The following is a 19568-nucleotide window of genomic DNA, read 5'->3' on the forward strand; positions in this document are numbered from 1 at the left end:
TGAGCGAACAAGTAAAGGAGTTTTTATGTACAAATGACATCCTGTCTAAACATCAATCAGGCTTCAGAAAGCAACACAGCACCATCACTGCGACAATGAAAGTGGTAAATGATATTACGAGTATTTTAGATAATAAGCAGAGTTGTGCAGCTCGATTTGTTGACCTTTCCAAAGCGTTTGACACCGTTGATCATCGCATTTTAAAGCAGAGGCTACTCAGTATTGGCATATCCAGCCATGCAGTGGGGTGGTTTGTGAACTACCTCTCTGAAAGGTCCCAATGTGTTCAGTTTGATGGGCTGTCTTCTGAGTGGTTAAACATCACTAATGGTGTACCACAAGGTTCAGTTTTAGGTCCGCTATTATTCTCTATCTATATTAATAGTTTAGGTGAAAATGTCGAAGGAGCAACCTTACATTTTTATGCGGACGATACCGTTATGTACTGTGCAGGTCCCTCGATTAACGAGGCTGTTGTTAAATTACAGGCTGTTTTTAACATTATTCAGGCTCAGCTCTCTGAGATTAAGCTTCTTTTAAATGTGGATAAAACCAAGGTAATGCTCTTTTCTAAAGCTAAAGCTAAAAATACACTGGAGACTGCTTTGGATATTGTAACTACGCAAGGAATACAACTTGAAGTGGTTACCTGTTACAAATACTTGGGTATCTGGCTTGATGATTGTCTCAAGTCATGTAAATAACCTGCTTAAAAAGCTGAGGGTTAGGCTAGGTTTCTTTTACAGAAATAAGTCCTGTTTCTCGCTTGAGGCCATGAAGGCTAGTCACTGTGACCTTTTTACCTGTGCTGGACTATGGTGATTTGATGTATATGAATGCACCTGCCAATTACCTGAGCAAGTTAGATGCTGCGTATCACAGTGCACTGAGATTTTTGACAAATTGTAAAGCACTTACGCATCACTGTACCCTGTATACCAAGGCGGTTTTGCCATCACTTACTGTACGGAGGCTCAGTCACTGGTACTTTTTCATTTACAAAGCCATGTTGGATAAACTACCATCTTATATCTGCTCCCTGATCTCTCTGCGAATTGAAAGTACTTATTGCCTGAGATCGCATGCTGTGGTTTTATTAAATGTGCCAAGTGCTAGGACTGTCTTAGGGAAGAAAGCTTTTAGATGTGCAGCTCCACTAACATGGAACAGTCTGCAAAAAGAATGGAAAATTACCAAGCTAGTACCACTACATGTTTTTAAAGCTCGGTTGGATGCTACAAAATCAGATGCTGTTGGTACCTGTACATGTGGTTAAATATGTAAATTGTAATCCCTGTACATTTTGCTCTATGATGTCCTTTTGTTGTTCTGTTGTTTATGTTTTTATGTCTTCTTGTGGAACCTACTGCTGCAGGTCTCCCTTGAAAAAGAGATCATTGATCTCAATGGCATTTTACCTGGATAAATAAAGATTTTGAATTGAATTTGAATTGAGTAGCAGCCATGTTTATATGTCGGCTTGAATATTTGAACTCTGTCAGGAAGACTATCAGGTCCTCTTATCACGCGTCCTCTGGACCTTTGCAGCGTTGTATAATTTCACCTTAAGGCTGCAGGAGTCAGCTGTGACCGTGATGAAATAATGGCGAATGACATCAATAAAAGGCAGTCCGTGTAAGCAGTTGATGTTTGTTTTATTGGCCTAAGATTGTCTGGACATAATGCAACGTCTCCGGTGCTTAACAATGTTTAGTACATTTATTTGTGACATGTGCGGCACAGAGTATAAATGGGTATACTGAATAAAAGAGAGACATGGAGTCATACGAAAAAAAGGAACATTTTACAATGAGCTCTCAGGACATTTTCTTTTCACACGTTTTTTTTTTTAGCATTATCTTGATTTAAAAATATGCCCCTTGACATGAATGGAGGACAGTAAACAAACAGAAATGTGTTATCTTATGTGACCTCTCACCCTGGCACTTTCACATTTGATTACCAAAGCGATTGTTTTCTCAGCTATAATACAATGCATACAGGATTTTTTTTACATTGAAACACCAGTTACATCTGCCATGTTCAAATATTTGACCCCATTAACAAAATATGTATAATAACAATAACAAATTTACCAACGATAAAAGCATTTGTATAATAGTCGGAGAGTCTCTTGCTATGCTTGATTGAGACTGAAAGAATCATGTGCGTCCAACAGTTTATATACACAGTGATGAAAAAATACAGACAAGACACAAGTGTTTGGGAAACACAAAAGTTATTCTGTGAGAGTGGTTGAGGCTATGATTGATAAATGAGGCTTTTCTGACAGACGCTCATCTATCATGTTGATTGGCTGGTGCAATGCTGCCTCCTCATGGCCTAAAGCACACACTGCAGACTGTGTCTTTAAAGATTCTTCAAAAAGGGACAACTTGCTCTGGAGTCCTATTGCACAATTTATCTTCCAGCGATGGAGACATATACATTTCAATTTGAAAAGTCAGTGTTTTTTCCCCCCTCTCCCACGACTGTTGGCAAAAAAGTTCAAACTACTGTACAGTGTCACATTTTAAATAAATACTCTCCGTTAACAAAATGTTGATGAGTATATTTAGCATTTATAAAACTGAAAAACATCTCCATCGACTCAAAAGGAACCACGTAATTCAGCACCAACATCTGGTGGCAACTTTGGCTGAAAAAAAGTAAACAAGCGAAAAACAAATGCCGAACAAAAGTAGCAATCGCCAGCAGGTATTAAATATTTTGTATTAAAAGGGGTTTTCAAATCCCAAACCCACTTTTTTGTTTTTTAAACGGGGGCTTTACATATATAGATAGTTTTGTTTATGTGGATATTTCTTTTTTAGAAAAACAAACATTTTCTGTCATTTTGATAAATAAAAATAGAAAACCACAGGAGTATGTTAGCATCTGCCGGGTGAGTCCTGCCTCTCCTCTTGTCACAATTTCCCTAAGTGGAAGAGAACTTGGCAAATGATAGCCACCACCCCTGCGTTGAGCACGGAGGAAATGGACATGTCTAATAATCGGCTCTCATACAGCACAAACTCTGTCTTGTTCTCCGCCACTTTGGCCATGGCCAGCAGGCCCTTAGCCGCTCGGCACATCATGTTGATGCTGGGCGGGTCCATGGGGGGCTGCCCCATGTGCAGCAGGCTGTGAGGGTTCTGCTGGTACTGCGCCATGCTGACGCCGTCCTCCAAGAAGCCTACAAAATTACCCACGCTGCCTTTCTGCATGGTGATGGCGCACGCCGCCGTGGGGTCTCCCTGTGCCAGGTGGGAGAGCAAAGCCACGGCCATCTCCCGGTACACCTGCGCCTTCCTCTGAGCGATGTAGCGCAGCAGCACGGTGAAGAGTTTCTCTTGGCGGCTGAAAGGGGGCGTGGCCAGCATGAGGTCGATGTTCCCGCCCTGTATGCTGAGCTTGCAGAGGCACTCCAGCACCAGCCTCTGGGAGGTGAGCTGGGAGTGGGCTGTTGCTGAAGGGAAGGGGTCCTGGGCTTCTGCCGAGGGGCACACCATCCAGTGGAGTAGGCCGTCCAGGATGGGGAGGCAGATGGTGTCCGGGTAGGTGGAGAGATCCAGCTGGCCCGAGATGTTGGCCAGAGTGACCATGGCGTTCTCCCTGAGCAGACCCAGACACTCCCACCACCACTCCCCCTCGCTGCTGGAGGACCCCTGCTCCTGCAGCTCGTCCCTCCGGTAGCCGGGTGGCGACCTGTTCCTCTCCGGGTGCTGGTGGTTCAGCAGGAGCAGCTTGCCCAGGAGGAGGACCAGCGCGGGGTGGCGGGACATGTCCAAATCATTCCCGGGGATGAAAGACAGGCTGCGCACGATGTTGGAGACGCAGAGGCAGCGCTTGGCCAGCGCGTCCTGCCCGGCGGAGGAGGTGGAGAGCGGAGCCTCGTCCCGGCAGCGCGGCTCGTCCTCCAGCAGGGTGATGTGGTCCTGCTCGCCGTCCTCATGCACCCTGAAAGGGTAGGAGGGCAGGGAGCGGGCGGGGTGGGCGTAGGAGAGGGCATCGACCCGAGCACACAGAACATCGTCAATTGTCGCGGTGAAATGTTTCTTTCCATCATCCTCTCTGTTTTCTTCCTCTTTGTTTGTCTTTCCCTCCGCCCTGGCAGGTGGTTCGCTCCGGGGTTCAAATTGTGTTTGAATGTGTGCTGTGGAATCCCCCCCGCCTGCCTGCCAGTGGAGCAACCCGCTGGTGAACTCGGTGATGTAGCCTAAGTGCTCAATCATGTCCTCCGTCAGCTCCTCCTTGTGGACGATCTTGATGGGGAGCCGGTCGTATTTACTGGCTTGTTTGGGTTTAGGCTCCGTCTCTGCGCTCTCCTTTTTACTCTCTACTGCTTTTCCACTCTCTGCCTCCACCTCTTTCTCTCCGTCCTCTTCCTTCTTGACGCTAACCTCTGTCTCACCGTTCACCTCGGCTGGCTCTGCAGTGTCTGGTGGAGTTTTTTCCACAATGGCCGCCGCTTTCTCCACCTCTGCTCCCGGAGCCGCGTGAGGTTCAGGTTGAGCACTAGACTCTGTTTCCTGGTCAGCGGGCGCTTCTTCTTTCTGGTCAGCAGCAGGGTCCAAAATTATTTTCTGAGCCACGGCCCTCACCTCAAACTCTTCCAGGATGCCAAAGATCTCGATCAGGTAACGGCGGAAGTACTCCACAATCAGCTCTAGGAATCCAGGCAGCTGTTCAGAAGAAAATCATGTCAGCAATTAGAGCAGAAGCAAATGTCATTCTAATTACTTTTTCATTTCAAATGGACATAATATCTCGAGTCCTTTGGCCTACATAATGATATAATGGTCTAATGAATATGTCCTCCCATCTAAATGTTATGTCTCTTCACTATATCAGTTACAGCAGGCTCTAGCAGTATAAATGAGTGATTGCGTCCTGTCAGCAGTGAGGTGTATGCCTGTGTTTTACCTGGGAGAGGTTAAAGGAGCCCACAGTGCTGTCGTCGTACAGCAGGATGTTGATGGTGTCCAGCGCCCAGGTGCTCTCCGCCAGCAGGCCGGACTTTAGAGACATCATCACGCGCCAGGCCTCCGGCGTTCCTGCGATATAAACAGTAGGATGTTCAGACAATGTCCAAACGATACAGGAAACACTGAATAGAATAGTAGTACTAAAGTACTTTTATAAAATGTACATTAGGCTGTGATATGTCTAAAAAATCCACAACATGCACAACGAGAATAAACATCCTTACCAATCCACCCACTGTCTCAGTCACTGGTTGAATGTAACTGGGTACTCTAGTATTGTATGTCAATATTTTCAAGTCAATATTGTATTTTTTGCTCTACTACGTTTATTTGACAATACTTGGATTCATAATATTAACACAACATGTGAATCAACTAACTAAGGATGATGTGTTATTATGAGCAGGCATACTATAGAATGGCAACAATATGCTTTATATGCCAATATGCCTTTACTACATAATTAATTAACTGCACGTAATGAATAACTAATTATTATTACTCTATTCTGAAATGGGCTGCATATTTAATGCGGGACTTATATATTTAAATATATTACACTGTAGTATTGCCATTGCATCTGATCACCTCGGTCAGAACAGTCATTAAATAAACAATCTCACCGGTGTCCTTGGAGGTGAGCCTGCGTCGGGGCTTGAGGAGGGGCATGGTGGCCTCCACTGATCCTGGGGGGTAGTTGAGGTCCCGCCTCAGGTTGGGGGGGTAGTGACCGAGGGGCCCCTGTGGGCCCATCATGCTCATCCCAGGCTTCGTCATCTTCATGGCTGACATGAACGGAGCCTTGCCCGGAGACATCCTGGGGTCCATGGAGCGCTGGAAGGCCCCCGGGCTGGGGGCCCTGGGCAGGTGGTTGAGCATGGAGGGAGAGTTAGAGTAAGAAGATGGCTGGCGTGAGGTCAGGGGCATCATGCCCCCCGATGATGACATGTAAGGGGACTGGCGGTGCCACTGCTCCTGTCCCGGGCGCCCCTCCATGTCCTCTCTACCCATGTAGGGGGGCATTTGTGACAGCGGCCCCTGTCTGTTGGGGTAAGGATAGCCCAGGTCTGTTCTGGAGGGCCACATGTTGGGGCCATCGGCCGCATGGTTAGGAGGTGGCCCTCCACCCATCATGCTGTGCTGGCTCTGACCTGAGGGGCCCATGCGGTCGCGGGGGTAAGGGTAGGGGAATTGTCCCTGTAAGGGTCTGTGATCGGGGCCCGAGTACCCCCCACTGTAGTGGTTGTACATGTCCGGCTGCTGGTTGGCGTACTGCATGGCGTACATGTCGCTCTCGTGTCTCTTGGGGGGTGGGCCGTACATGCCGTCCATTGGCCGTTTGTAGCCCTGCTGAAGCAAGGGGGGAGATGGTTAGTAAAAACAGGCATACTAATAGCTCCAGGAGAATCAGTGGTGGTATATATGAGATTAAGATTGACATTATCTGAGTAGCATCTTTACATGTTTTCTCAACCCTAGGTATGGCAGATATTTATGGTTAGGATTACTTCTACAATTTCAATCGAATCCTCTATATTCATTTCCAAGGAGATTTTATTTGGCTCGGTTTTTCCGTCTGTTGGTTATTTTCTCTATCAGCAGGATTACAACAAAAGCTACTGGCATGCTTTTCATCAAACTTGTAGCGGGAGGATTTATTTATATGGTAAATATCCATCTTTAGGCTGGAGTGTGATCTTAGGGCATTTCCTGTTCCAAATGGGTTTAATGTTTTGCTGGTACGTCATATATAGTGCAAAGCTTCTGTATTAACATCTTAGAGATGAGCTCTCGCTCACCTGTTGCTGTGGGTACATCCCAGATGGATGCATCCCGTATGGCATGCTGGGATACTGCTGACTGTAGCCATCGTGTCTGAAACACAACAGAGGATACATCACACGCTGGTTCAGAACATGAATCGTAAAGTTACATGAAGACTCCACAGGTGCTGACCTCTGCTGTGAAGGGTATCTGCTGGGAGAGTACATGCTGCCCTCACTGTTGGAAGGTCCCATGTTGTTCTGACTCCCAGGGGGACCCATGTTCCCCTCCATCCCCATGACATTGTCCGGTCTGAGGATCAAACAGGGAAAATGTCAGAGAAATAATAACATGCTGCAGGTTCACCGCCCTCATCTGCTGGTCTCCTCCTACCTCCTGTCGTAGCCCGGCCCGTACGGGTACTGCGAGCGCTGGCTCATGCTCAGCGCCGACGGGGGGCGACCATACATGTCCTGCATGCCTCCACTCGGCATCTGACCCGGAATGTAGGGGTCAGCTCCTGCCACTGAGAAGGAGGAGAGAACATTAGGTATTTCTGATTGTTGCATATTATCATGATTTTAGGCAATCACTGAAAAACTGCAAACATGTGTATTTTAAAATGCATGGATGTTTTTATCTGCCGACCACCAGGTGGCAGCCTTCCTCTATGAATATTTTCCATTTCCCATGATTAAATCTATTGTTCTGAGGCTGCGACTGTTGTTATGCAGCTACACATATCCACCATATTATTCATTCAGACTCCATTCTCTGCAGCCTTCAGAGGAGCCGCCATTCTTTCTGAAACTACTGTTTGTTCTGAAAACTAAATGAGTTGGTCAACACAGGTGCTTCTCAGCAGGATGGAAAGGATGAAAGGTTGAGAATGAGGAGGATGAAAAGGACGTACAAAGTAAGGATGAGACGAAGGCTAAGCTACAAGAACATCAGACGGGCCAGTGTGTTTTCGATAAAAGGCTGTGTGTGGCGTAAAAAATTGTTCTCATCTCCTTTCATAGTTCTGTTAGTGAAACACACACACACACACACACACACACACACACACACACACACACACACACACACACACACACACACACACACACACACACACACACACACACACACACACACACACACACACACACACACACACACACACACACACACACACACACACACACCCCTGTCCTGACTAGACGATGAATTAGACCGACGAGACACACCAAAGAACAATGGCTTTGGGATGCATGAGGCATTTTAAAGAGTTAAGTCATTTACATATACTCATTTAAAGTGTATTAACTTAAGACTCAGAATATTGGGGGAAATTGTGGAGAACATGGTTTGGGTAAAAGGATGTCACAGCGTGTGGTTCACTCACTCTTCCTCATCCCGGCGAAGGGGTCCTTGGTGTCGTACTGCATCCTCATCATCATGTCAGGCATGCTGAGGCCCTGCTGGTAGGGAGCTGAGGGGGGCAGGGGGGTAACACGCTTCTGGAAGGCAGGGTCGCTCACCTCCGAGAAGGGATCCTGTACGCTCACACTGCTCCTGGACAAGGGAGGAGGGGGAGGGGGGAAAAAGAAGAAGCTGTGAGGGAGGTGGAGACAACTGAAACACTGAACATATGGAATGTGTGCTTTGAAGACAAATTATTAAATGTTTTAATTGGCTATTAAGTTTACGCAATTTTTTATCAAAGTTGCTAGAGGGGTTTATCATGTTTATTTTTTAGGAAAATCATCGTTATTTTTCTTTTTCTTTAAAACTGGGAGTTAGATATTATTTGATATAGTTACAGATGCAATACTGTAGACATGTATGCAGCACCTTAAGTCACAAGGGAAGCTTATTTCAACAACGGTATATATTGTTAAGCACTGTAATCTTAAACAATGCCGATAATATAATTTATCTTTCAAATATGTTGACTAGTTGAGTTTACTAAGTTACATTCAAACTGTTGTTTATTTGTGTCATGCAATGTGCATACAGAAGGCACAATTTGTTCAGGTTTTTGTACATACTGCAAGTTCTTTTACAAAATAAAGTCAAATAATCATAGATAATAAAAAGTACTACTGTAGCGGCAGTGACTGGATGAACATAATGAGCATTAGTACCACCCTGAATTGCTCCTGTGGGCATTGTCCACAGTATTGATGTATTACATGTCTGATATATGTAATATGTAATGTAAAGCGCTTCAAGCACTTGTAAAAGCGCTAACATAAATGTAATGAATTATTATTATTATCATTAGAGCAGCGGTGGAGCATCAACAGTACTGCATTAGTGCTGTTACTGTTACAGTGGGTATGTGTGGTACCTGTTGGGGGGCAGAGGTGTGACCTGTCCCAGAGGGGTGGTGGCAGGGGTGGGGGGTTTCAGATCTCCCGCTGCCTCCGCTGTAGAGCTGCTGCCGGAGGACTGAGGCGTCTGCGGGCCTTGGAGTGAGCCGCCTGAATTCGCTGGAAGACACAAGTATCCGTTTAAATCATTATATGATTCACAGAACTCGCAACAGCAAAAAGTGAAACACATCACACCGCAAGGCTCTCAGGATATGATCTTGAGGCTTGTTTGAGTAAAGGTGGTGAGGTGCTGTGTAAGGGAGATAACTTAGGATTTAGAGCCGAAGCACTAACAGTGAGAACTGAGCTCGAAGCAAACAGCCGCCATGAGGGCAGAAAGATGAGAGACTGCTAGGAGAAGGGAAAGGAGGCAGGAGGAGAGGAGGCAGGAGGAAAGGAGGCAGGAGGAAAGAAGGCAGGAGGAGAGGACACAGCGAAGGCTTCCTCACACAGCTCTCTATTTAGAAGCGGTTTGAAGATGGGTTAGCAGGCTGGTGTATCATGGACTTGATTACGGGTTCATGTGCAGGGCTATGCTGGGGGGCACATATGCATTTAAAGATAGTATATATATATCTACCATTAGTGTATCAAAAATAAAGAAAAACATGCACACCCCTCAATTTAAGTGAGAAAGCATGTGCTTTCGGCATGCTATAACAAATACATCCCCTCACAAAGAGACTCCTACAGAGGTTACAATTGGGTTAGTGTGCTCTCTTGTTATGACACCGTATTTCTGTGGAAGTTCAGGTGACTCGTAAAGTACGAGAGTGCCGACCAATAAGAGCCTAATACACACAAAGAGCCCCCTACCAGATAAACCAAGGGATACAAATTCCCAGAAGCAGGTTAATGGAAATTGTGGAGCGTTTCAGCTAAAAGATGACAAAGACGGTGGAAGAGAGAATATGAAAGCGTCCTAATGAGCATTTAGCGTAAGAAGGCTTTCTCTGGAACAGCCTCAGTGGCCTTTCACTGCACCGCACGTTTCCACGGGAAGAAAAAGAAAAAAGGGAAGAAAGACTTAAGCTTTAAAAATTCATGCTAATTCTGAATTATTCAATGATACCCCCTGCCTCTACACCATCAGAGAGAGAGAAACAGAGAGAGAGAGGGAGAGGTGGTTTTCCCCTGACGATGAGCCGGGGTAGAAGAGAGGGCAAGGAAGGGCCGGTGAGCATTAGGGATTCTCCACTTCCTGGGATATGCCCGCACACACTCACACGAGAGAAGTGCAAACGGGTTAGCCAAGGTTAAGAGGTTTACTATTCCTCAAGAGCAGGCAAGCAGACAGACGGATGCATAACACCGAGCCGTGGGGTGACTGGAGGAGAGCGTGAACTCACGTGCCCTCTGCTCCACATTCACCGGGCAGAATGACAGAGGGGGAAAAGAGTGTGTACAAAAAAAGGAGGCTGGCCTTTGATGTGTGTGCGCACGAGAGGCTGTGTGTGTATGTGTGCGGGTGACATAATCCAGAGGGCTGGTAGTGGTTAAAGCGGGGGTGAGAAAAAAAAAAGTCAGTCAGCCGAGCGAGTTTTGTGAATGAAAGGTGACGGCGAGGTCGAGTTTGTTTACGTTCTACATTCCAGTTCTCATTAATCACTCCACACACACACACACACACACACACACACACACACACACACACACACACACACACACACACACACACACACACACACACACACACACACACACACACACACACACACACACACACACACACACACACACACACACACACACACACACCCGCACACACACACACGCACACACACGCACACACACGCTGGACAAGCTCCCTGTGTGACATCATTGGGCTGTCAGTCTATATATAGGCTGGCAGGGCGTCAGGGAGGCAGTCTGCACTTTGCAGCAGGAGAGCATGGATAGTAGATCAAGACAGAGGCGTGAAATGGAAATGGATGGGACTTCTTCTAAAGGGGTATTCATCCTTTCTCTCTGTAATTTATTTGGTCGCGTCTGAATCTAACTTCTAACTGCAATTGTTTGTGTGTTTGGTGACAGACGCCCTGGCCCATAATAGGCAAACACATTAAAGACTTTTTGACATTATATAAAAAGAGCTTCAACTGTCATTCATTTTATTCGATTGTTTGGGAAAGGAAGTGTTATAATTTATTTAGGTTACACAGGTTTTTTTATCTTATCAAAGTAATTGCTAATGTCCAGGAACATGGCAACATTGCGACACTGCATTCAGACAAGATTAACGCTTGTAAACAAGTCAACAGTATTGATGTATTATTATTCTGGATGAAGGGTGGATGCTTTCCTGTGATGTACAGTTTATTACTTCACAGCAATATAAGTCGTTCTTCGCAAAAATTAAGTTTGATTTAAAACTGCAAAAGCAGACGATTTGTCATACATTTGATTTTAATATTACATATTAATTAAATGATTGGAAGAGAAACAATATCTGTTAAAACAATACTATCTATGAAGTCGGAAAAAATCACAAAGCTAAGAAATACGGAATAATTTCATTGTTTCAATCATAGTAATAATCCCTCATCGCACAGATTATTTTGTCTCAGCTACAGTAAGTACACTCACTGGGTGTTTAACTGTGATGGATATTTGAAACAGAAAAGTATGGTAAATAATTGTACTGTTTGCCTCGGTTTATTCTTTCGATGAAGTTTAGCTAACCTGGAGGTTTATCACCCCTGACCTCTCATCTGTGGTGATTACAATGTTAGCAGAGCTATGAAACATGAGCTAAGCAACACAGATATGTAACTACCCTTCACATTTGAAATGCACGGTGTAGAATTTTTTTTTTTTTTTGGTTTTGTCTAACAGCTGTACTACATAATTAGCTGCAGGGTTTTTAACTCTGATGATGATTTAAATGCAGGTGCCGTACAAATTATGCAGCAGAACTTACTTCAATCATATGCTGCAACTAGTACTTTACAGTTTAATGCTGCATATCCAAAAGGTGGAACAAACATTGACCTTTTCATATTTCCCAATATAGACTCCATATCTGAGTCCCACGGTGCCATCAGCAGAGAGCAGAGACTCTGTGAAATTGGCCTTGGTTAGGTCTCGTTCAATAGATGAGAGAGGGCCAAATTGTAGATTATAAAGTGTTATGAGCAAAAGGGAATATGAAATAATTCACATGTGTTTATATAGCTAATGTGTACTGTATGTGTGTGTGTGTGTGTGCAAATAAAGGGAGATGCTCTTTCCCACCCACCAGGAAAAGCAATCTGCAGTGTCTCAGGCAGGTGAAGGGCTCTGATGTTCTATTTAAAAGCCAGGTTCACTTTTCTCATCTCCGCTGCAAATTAGAGACGCGACCTTACCGCTCCGCATGGCTCCAACTCTTTCCCTCTCCTCTGCTGATCCTCACGTCATAATTGTGCCGAGAGACAGGCGTGGTGTGAACAGGTAATGTACACAAACAGAACGCAGACCCTTTGTGTTACGGCGCTGCACTAAAACAGTTACATTTCCTCGAAAGCACAGTGTTCGTATTGGAGCGTACCTTTATTAAACTAAGAATCATCTCATAAGTGCTAATGATCACCGTGTTGGGTTTTAATCTGTGTTCATGTATTAATGTTGCATTCTTGTAAGATATTATTATTAATAATAATGTAGCTCACACTGGCTGGCCATGGTACTGTACGCTTGTTAAAGGGACATTGACATTTGTGTCTCAGCTCTAGCGGTTGTACGTTTTAGAGACTTTTTTTTTTTATAAAAAAGGATGTTAATTAGGTCAACTAACTTTATAACTGCCACTGCTCTATGAACTGTCTTTGTACTGTTGGAAATGGATCATTTATGTTTTTGGCTCATACTGAATCCCATCATTATTTATAGTCTGGTGATATGTACAGTAGCCGAGACAACTACTAACAATATATTTGAACATGTTCCTGCTTTATAAACATTTCGACACCCAACAATTACCTCCAAGATGCTAGCATGGCAGCCACATTCACTAAAAGGTGTCTGACTCGTTTGTTGTGTCTATGATGTACACAACACATAGTCATGAATACAGATCACTGTCGCTCTGAAGATTCCTCACACCTGTGGTTTGATCAGCAGCACCTGTTGTTTGGCTACAGACAGATGGGGGATCTGAGTGGTGAAAAAAAGGAAACAGCAATTGAGTGTGTTTTCAGGCCTTACCAGGTGAGGGGGGCTGGATCTTGACCTGCTTCCTGCTGTCCCCCCCGGCCATGCTGCTGCTGTCTGCCGGCGGCTCCTCCCCCCGCTCCATCTTACACTCGTAGGCAAACAGGAACTGGATGTACTGCTTCTTCAGCGAGCTGGCGGAGGTGCTGGATGTGCCCACGTTCAGGGTGGAGGACAGCTCGCGCCACTTCTTGTTCTTGTTTACCTGAGTGGATGAGGGTTTAGAGGAATTAAAAGACATAAATAAGTCAAATCATGTCCTTTTTCTTCATGTTTATGTATCCCTGCAGCATCAGCCAGGCTCTTGAAAAATAATGAAGTCCATGGCTGTACATTTAATGTTTTTGTACTTAATCTACATATGTGTCTGCTACTCTTACCCATACTACACATCGCTGTATGTAGACACCCATGAACACATATTTTTACTCTGGGGCTGTTATTTAAAGTTTCTCAGTTGCAACTAGCAGCAACAGTTTTTGGGAAGGCCATTTTCCTTTTCAGCACGACAAGGTCTGAGTACAACTTTTTTTCCAGGTGCAGTGTGGAATGGATTGACCAGCATGCACACAGCCCGGACCTGAACTGGAACCTTATTTCATAACACCAGTGGCTACCTCATTCATGTTATTGTGGCTGAAAGGGACACAATCCCTTCAAGTTGTGTGAAAAGCCTTCGTAGAAAAGAAGAGGCTACTGCAGCAAAATAAAATGCCCAAGGTTTTGAAATAAGATGTGTAATGTTTGCATATCTATATGCTTTTGGGTAAGAAGTGCAATGCCGTTTCCTGCTACCATCGCAACGCATATGCCATGCTGGTTTAATGCACATTGCTGATACACATTGACTGAAGGCTTATCAACTGTTTAATCTGTCTGTTATCATCGCTATGGAGGTCATGTTTTTGCCCCCCCCAAAAAAAATCAAGTGTGTTTTCTAAACGTTACCATGGCGAGGCCTCCTATCTCACGAACAGCTATGTAGAGCTTCCACAGGTCCAGGGGCTTCTTGCCCACAGTGGGAAGCTGAGCAACAGGCGTGCCCCTCTCCTCCATGAAGGTCAGGTATCGCTCCACCCAGCCCCGCCTCTCCGGCTCTACACCAAGATCAAAGAGCCGCGTGATTCGCTCCCCACTGAGAGAGGAGGAGTTGGGGTTGGGCTTCTGGTGAGAGATGCAGAAAAAAAAGTTAGCTTATGGAAATGAAAATGTTCTTAATCAGCTACGTTCATGTTGAAACACATGTGAAGCCAATGTAAAACCTGCATTATTTCCAATGGCCAGTAGGTGGTTCCATTCATCGCAGTAAGAAGTCATTACAAAGTTGTATAGAAGTCTATACAAAAACTACCCTACTTCTCACTCAAAGGTATCACCTCAGTAAATGAGTTTTTAATGAGTGTATGGGTTCAATCAATAGATTCAAGTCTTCTTTAATAAGGCTAAATGTTTATTTTGTAAATGATTGTCCCATTAGTAAGATAATACATAAACAAAGCTTGGTATGCTTCAGGGCGTAGCTACCTTGAGATTGACAGGTCGCTTAGACATTCGGCCTGTCAGTCAAAATAGATGAGTAGCAATGTGTATCTATGGCACTGAATACATTATATGTTATGTACAAGTTCCCATCAGCAAAAACACGTGGGTTTGCTATCCTGGCTCCAAAATGGTGGAATGAGCTCCCCTGACATCAGGACAGCAGAAAGCGTACACACCTTCCGGCGTAGACTGAAACTCATCTCTTTCGACTCCACCTCGAGCGATAGAACTATTAACAGAGCACTTATATACTAATAAAGGACTGGCTTATCTAAAGCCATGAGTAGCACTTGAAATGTTTTTGCTCTATGAAACCTGATGTACTTATATGATTCTGTTTTCTTCAAGTTTGTATTTTGTTGGTCGAACGCACTTATTGTAAGTCGCTTTGGATAAAAGCGTCAGCTAAATGCAATGTAATGTAATGTTAAATAGCTGTGGAGTGGTTTTGGGGTGTTTTTGTCTTAAATCTCTTTTACAGCATGTTTTCAGTTGATGAACGTTAACTATTTTTCAGCGTTCGATTGTACGAAGAGACAGAAAAACATTTGGGTGCTTTTCCAGTAAATGACATCCTATTTTGTTTTAAGCATGTACCACTGTCTCCAAAACATATTGATGACGTCACGGTGGCTTCGTTGACTTCTCATGTGCGGTGTATGGCTGTCTCCTATTGCAGTTTTCTGCTTTAACAACAACTCACTCTCCCCACAAGGATCATCAAAGTTTAATCCCATATTTACAAATTCTGAAGTAGGCCCTTGGTTCAATGACCAAGCAAAACAAATCCTAAATCTTTAGAGCATTGTGTTAAGTAAGCAGCTTGTGTTTACTTCCAAGTTCATTCACAGCACATTTATGTCCCTCAAGTTCAAATTGGTGGACAAAGTGTAATCTTACCAAGACATGTCTGGCTTCAGTCCAGGTTTAAAAATACTTCTGTAGTCCAAGAACCAGCATTTGATCATGTAATTAAACAATAATCCTTCAGTCATAAATCAATCAATCAAACTAACAGCTTATACTGACATTATTGTCAATAAAGGGAATTTAAATCATTAATTCGCTTGGTTTGGTTTCTGTGTCAATATGTTCATGTCATTCCTTTACTTATCCAGTAAGTACACACACCCGTCCAGCCAATAGTGATTGAGCCTTTAGTACTTACGGGGCTGGAGGGGTTTTTGAGGGGCCAGGGGGGGCTGCTGATGCTGTCGCTGTCGTCTCCGTGGTAGGAGGACAGGCTGGCTGGGCTGGGGGAGAGGGGGGAGGGCACGGGCAGTGCACCCCCTGGCGTGGTGGGCTGCGACACACACTGCTGGGAGCTGCTGCTGTTAGTGTTGCTGTAGCTGTCCTGTAGCTGCTGGTGGGGGGGGGGGGGGGGAGGAAGAGGACTACAAGTTAATTTCAATAAAAGAATCACTGTTTCCTTCCACACACCTCCTCACTATCAGTATAACACAATGGTAGGATCCTCTACTCTCACAACAACAGTGCGGGCAGACTATGAGTTTTCAGCAGAAGATAGAACACAATGAGTCGATGTGTGTGTGCAAGGAAACTGAGACGTGTGTGTTTGAGTTGTAATGCAAGTTCATAATGTGTGTCAAGCAATTCTTCAGGTACTTCAATTCCACTTCAGTATTAAGATTTTATGTTATATTCGAATCTCTCTACATTTGTGAGCGAAATAATTGCATTTTCGTCCATTACATTTATGTGTCAGCTATAGTCACGATAAACAGTCGGAATATGCTCCTAAAGCTTTATAAACAAATGATATACCATTTATAAATACTGTATAAATCATTTGAACCGGCTTAGTACATGTAGCTCTCCAGGTAAATGTAGGTGAGTTCAAAATACATGGTTTTCCGGTAGTCATATTAAACAACTTTTTAGATTGAATTGTTTATTTTCTGATATAACAAGAAAAAGCTGACATTCTGTAATTTTCATTGAAAAAATATGTATTCTCCTCGTAGCTGTTTTCTGCTTATCTCCTACCCTTCTGAAAAGAGCCCAATCTTCCCTGATTGGTCAGCATTTTTGGGTTTAGCTGTCAATCAACGCAGATGCACATCTAGCTTTTGGCGCAAGTACCTTCAAACTACTGAAATAAAGCCAGGGGGACAGTAGTGTGTGTGAGGAACCTGCATTCTGCCATTGTGTCTTTTCAACATGCATACATGCAGACCAGCATGTATTCATCTATTTATTCCATATTCCATACATGTGTGTGTGTGTGACAATCCATGTTAGTTCCCATCAGTGTATGTGAGTGTGAGTCTTGTCCTTCAGTTCATGTGTACATTAGCCAGTGTGTGTGTGTGTGTGAGAAAGAGACTGCAAAAAAAGGAACAACAGCTTGACAAGTGCTTCTGTTCTGTGTACAAAATGCTCATGTCAGCAAAACCTTATCTTTTTCCCTTTACCCCCCCCCCCCCCCCTCTCTTTCTCACTCTCTTGGCAGACAGATCATCTCTTTTGGGAGCACTGGGGGTCTTTCTGTCTGCTCTGACTGCCTTAAATAATTCAAAAGGCCATACTACCGTAATCAGCAAAAGAAAAGACAGGGATTTGGAGGGAAAAGACGTGTATTGGATGTGATGGAGGCGTGTGAGTGTGTTTGTGCACGTCTGTGTGAGTGTGTGGCTGAGGGAGAGAGAGAGAGAAAGGGGTTGTTAAGCAAAAACAAGAGGAGGGGGAAGAGAAGAGCAAAGAGCAGAGTTCTGTTGTTGCTGAGCTGAGCCAAGCCGAGCTGCAAAATGAGAAGTCAGCATTGTGTATTGGGACGTGTGTGTGTGTGTGTGTGTGTGTGTGTGTGTGTGTGTGTGTGTGTGTGTGTGTGTGTGTGTGTGTGTGTGTGTGTGTGTGTGGCACTGAGGAAGTAGCGTTACGAGAAGGATGGTGTACATGTGCTTGTGTGTCTTACTGGAAAGGCCAGTCTGTGGCTTCTTGTCTTTTCGTTATATAAAATAAATTAACAAATATGCCTGTGTGTGTGAGTGTTTTTTTTTTGCAGCTCGGGCTGCCAAAACATCAGTAAGGAGAGAGTGCTGGGGGCTAAAACAAAGCGAGGAAAACATCAGGAATGGTAAATGTTAAACAAATCATTAGATATGGCGAGAAAACAAGAGAGAAACATCCCACTGTGCTGAGGCAGCATATGCTGATCAGATTTGCTTTGCTTCATTAGGGGAGAAAGATCAAAAAACACAACAAAACAAAAATAAAAACGAGAGGGAGTAAGGGAATTGCAGAAAAAAGATTGCAAGACGATAAAAGTCAACTGTGTACCTTTGGTTTGTGAGGCTCGTTGGCGGGAACGCTGTCGTCTTTTACGTCCGCCTTCGCTTTCACATCAGGGCTCATCATCCCGTCTCCCGACATTCCCATGTCTCCTTCACGAAGAATAAGGAGACATTTAATTGAACAAACAATTGAAAGGATATTTCACAAGCAAAAACAGCTGAGATATATAATCAAAGCATCTATGGGCAGGCAACATTTGTTGGAATGAAGATGTTTACTTAGATTCAACAGATTTAAGATCCTACAATGACCGTGGCTTCTTCCTGTGTGCTGAAATCTGCATGATAATAGTTCGTATAATGTCAAAGGCAGAGTTGGACAATGTAAAATGGTTTAAATTATATGTAATTATCCTCTTTCTTTCAGTAGTCTCCAGGGGCCTCTAAAGTCTGTCCAGCATTTGTCTCAAAGGGACAATTGTAAAAGAAACATGTAAAAATACTTCTGTTTAGAGAAGACATAGAGAAAGAGGTAAGACTCCACTTAAAGCCAGCCAGCGCACTCCTACCTTGCTGGCTGCACATCCTCAGATTTGGGAGAATTCATTTGGGATGTTGTCAAATATTCAAAGTGGCAACAGAATGGGAAGGTTAGCATTCGAGAGATGTTGTCTGACGAGAACACTTGTTTCTGTTTTCAAAGACATTTGTGTACAAGGTTTCTAATTGAAGAAGAGCAGAGGCCCTTAAAGACTCCTTTCCGCCGTGCCAGCTGCACATTTTTCTTATCAACAGAAAGAAGAGATCCTTGAATACAAGGCTCTGCCTCTTTATTTTTCCCTTTCGGCGGCACGGCGGGAAAACTAATGGCTTTTTACCGCGCCCAGGGGCAAACCAGATGAGTTTTGAGGAACCTTGGCACTGTAATTCGTTTGAAGTTTTTCCAAATGTCACGCATTCTGATATTCGGTTCTAAATAAAAGGCGCCACTGTGAGGCGCGTTTAGCAACAATGCAGCGGGGTGAAGGGCTGTAAGACAGAGTGATGCACCACATTAATCTTTGCTCACTGGTGGGCCAACTCGACAGGAGCTCTGAGAAAGTTACTCTCTTGATTTCTTAGCCTTTTACTCTCTTTCACCCCTTTTAGTTCTCTCGCTTTCTACTTCTGCTCGGAATGTAAACAATCCTGAGCGAGTTCAGCGTACATTCAACATACACACATAGGTCAAACTGCAGAAGATCAGAGTACCCTTTCACATCGACTCACACGGCTGTGCCTGTTTTTTTCTATTTATCAACATGTATTCTGTACATTGTAATGTAAGATAAGTACAGTAAGTCAACATGGGGTCAAATATGTGTGTGTTGATGGAGGGATGTAGGAGGCTGACAGCTGTATGAACAGACTTGGCTAGGAAGGGGAAATCCTTCTACGTCTTTGTCCTGGAGGACAAACCCACATTTCTA

The 19568-nt window shown here is 44.2% G+C and overlaps 1 protein-coding gene across 2 annotated transcripts in view; it reads right to left on the bottom strand.

Moving 5' to 3' along the window:
* Positions 1 to 1636: 1636 nt before the first annotated feature.
* The window catches only part of arid1b (AT-rich interactive domain 1B), a 179844-nt gene continuing 161912 nt past the window's right edge, over positions 1637 to 19568 (bottom strand). For both annotated transcript variants that reach the window (XM_071207190.1, XM_034111673.1), the window contains 12 exons: positions 18146 to 18249; positions 16014 to 16208; positions 14252 to 14467; positions 13298 to 13508; positions 9088 to 9229; positions 8140 to 8309; positions 7146 to 7278; positions 6945 to 7064; positions 6788 to 6863; positions 5612 to 6338; positions 4927 to 5057; positions 1637 to 4685 (listed from right to left, as the gene is read on the bottom strand). In XM_071207190.1, the coding sequence (XP_071063291.1) occupies positions 2928 to 4685; positions 4927 to 5057; positions 5612 to 6338; positions 6788 to 6863; positions 6945 to 7064; positions 7146 to 7278; positions 8140 to 8309; positions 9088 to 9229; positions 13298 to 13508; positions 14252 to 14467; positions 16014 to 16208; positions 18146 to 18249 (3983 nt within the window). In that variant the 3' untranslated portion in view covers positions 1637 to 2927. The remainder of the gene's footprint in view (positions 4686 to 4926; positions 5058 to 5611; positions 6339 to 6787; positions 6864 to 6944; positions 7065 to 7145; positions 7279 to 8139; positions 8310 to 9087; positions 9230 to 13297; positions 13509 to 14251; positions 14468 to 16013; positions 16209 to 18145; positions 18250 to 19568) is intronic.

The sequence above is a fragment of the Pseudochaenichthys georgianus genome, chromosome 22 (assembly GCF_902827115.2).
Source record: "Pseudochaenichthys georgianus chromosome 22, fPseGeo1.2, whole genome shotgun sequence".
In the NCBI taxonomy this organism is placed as follows: domain Eukaryota; kingdom Metazoa; phylum Chordata; class Actinopteri; order Perciformes; family Channichthyidae; genus Pseudochaenichthys; species Pseudochaenichthys georgianus.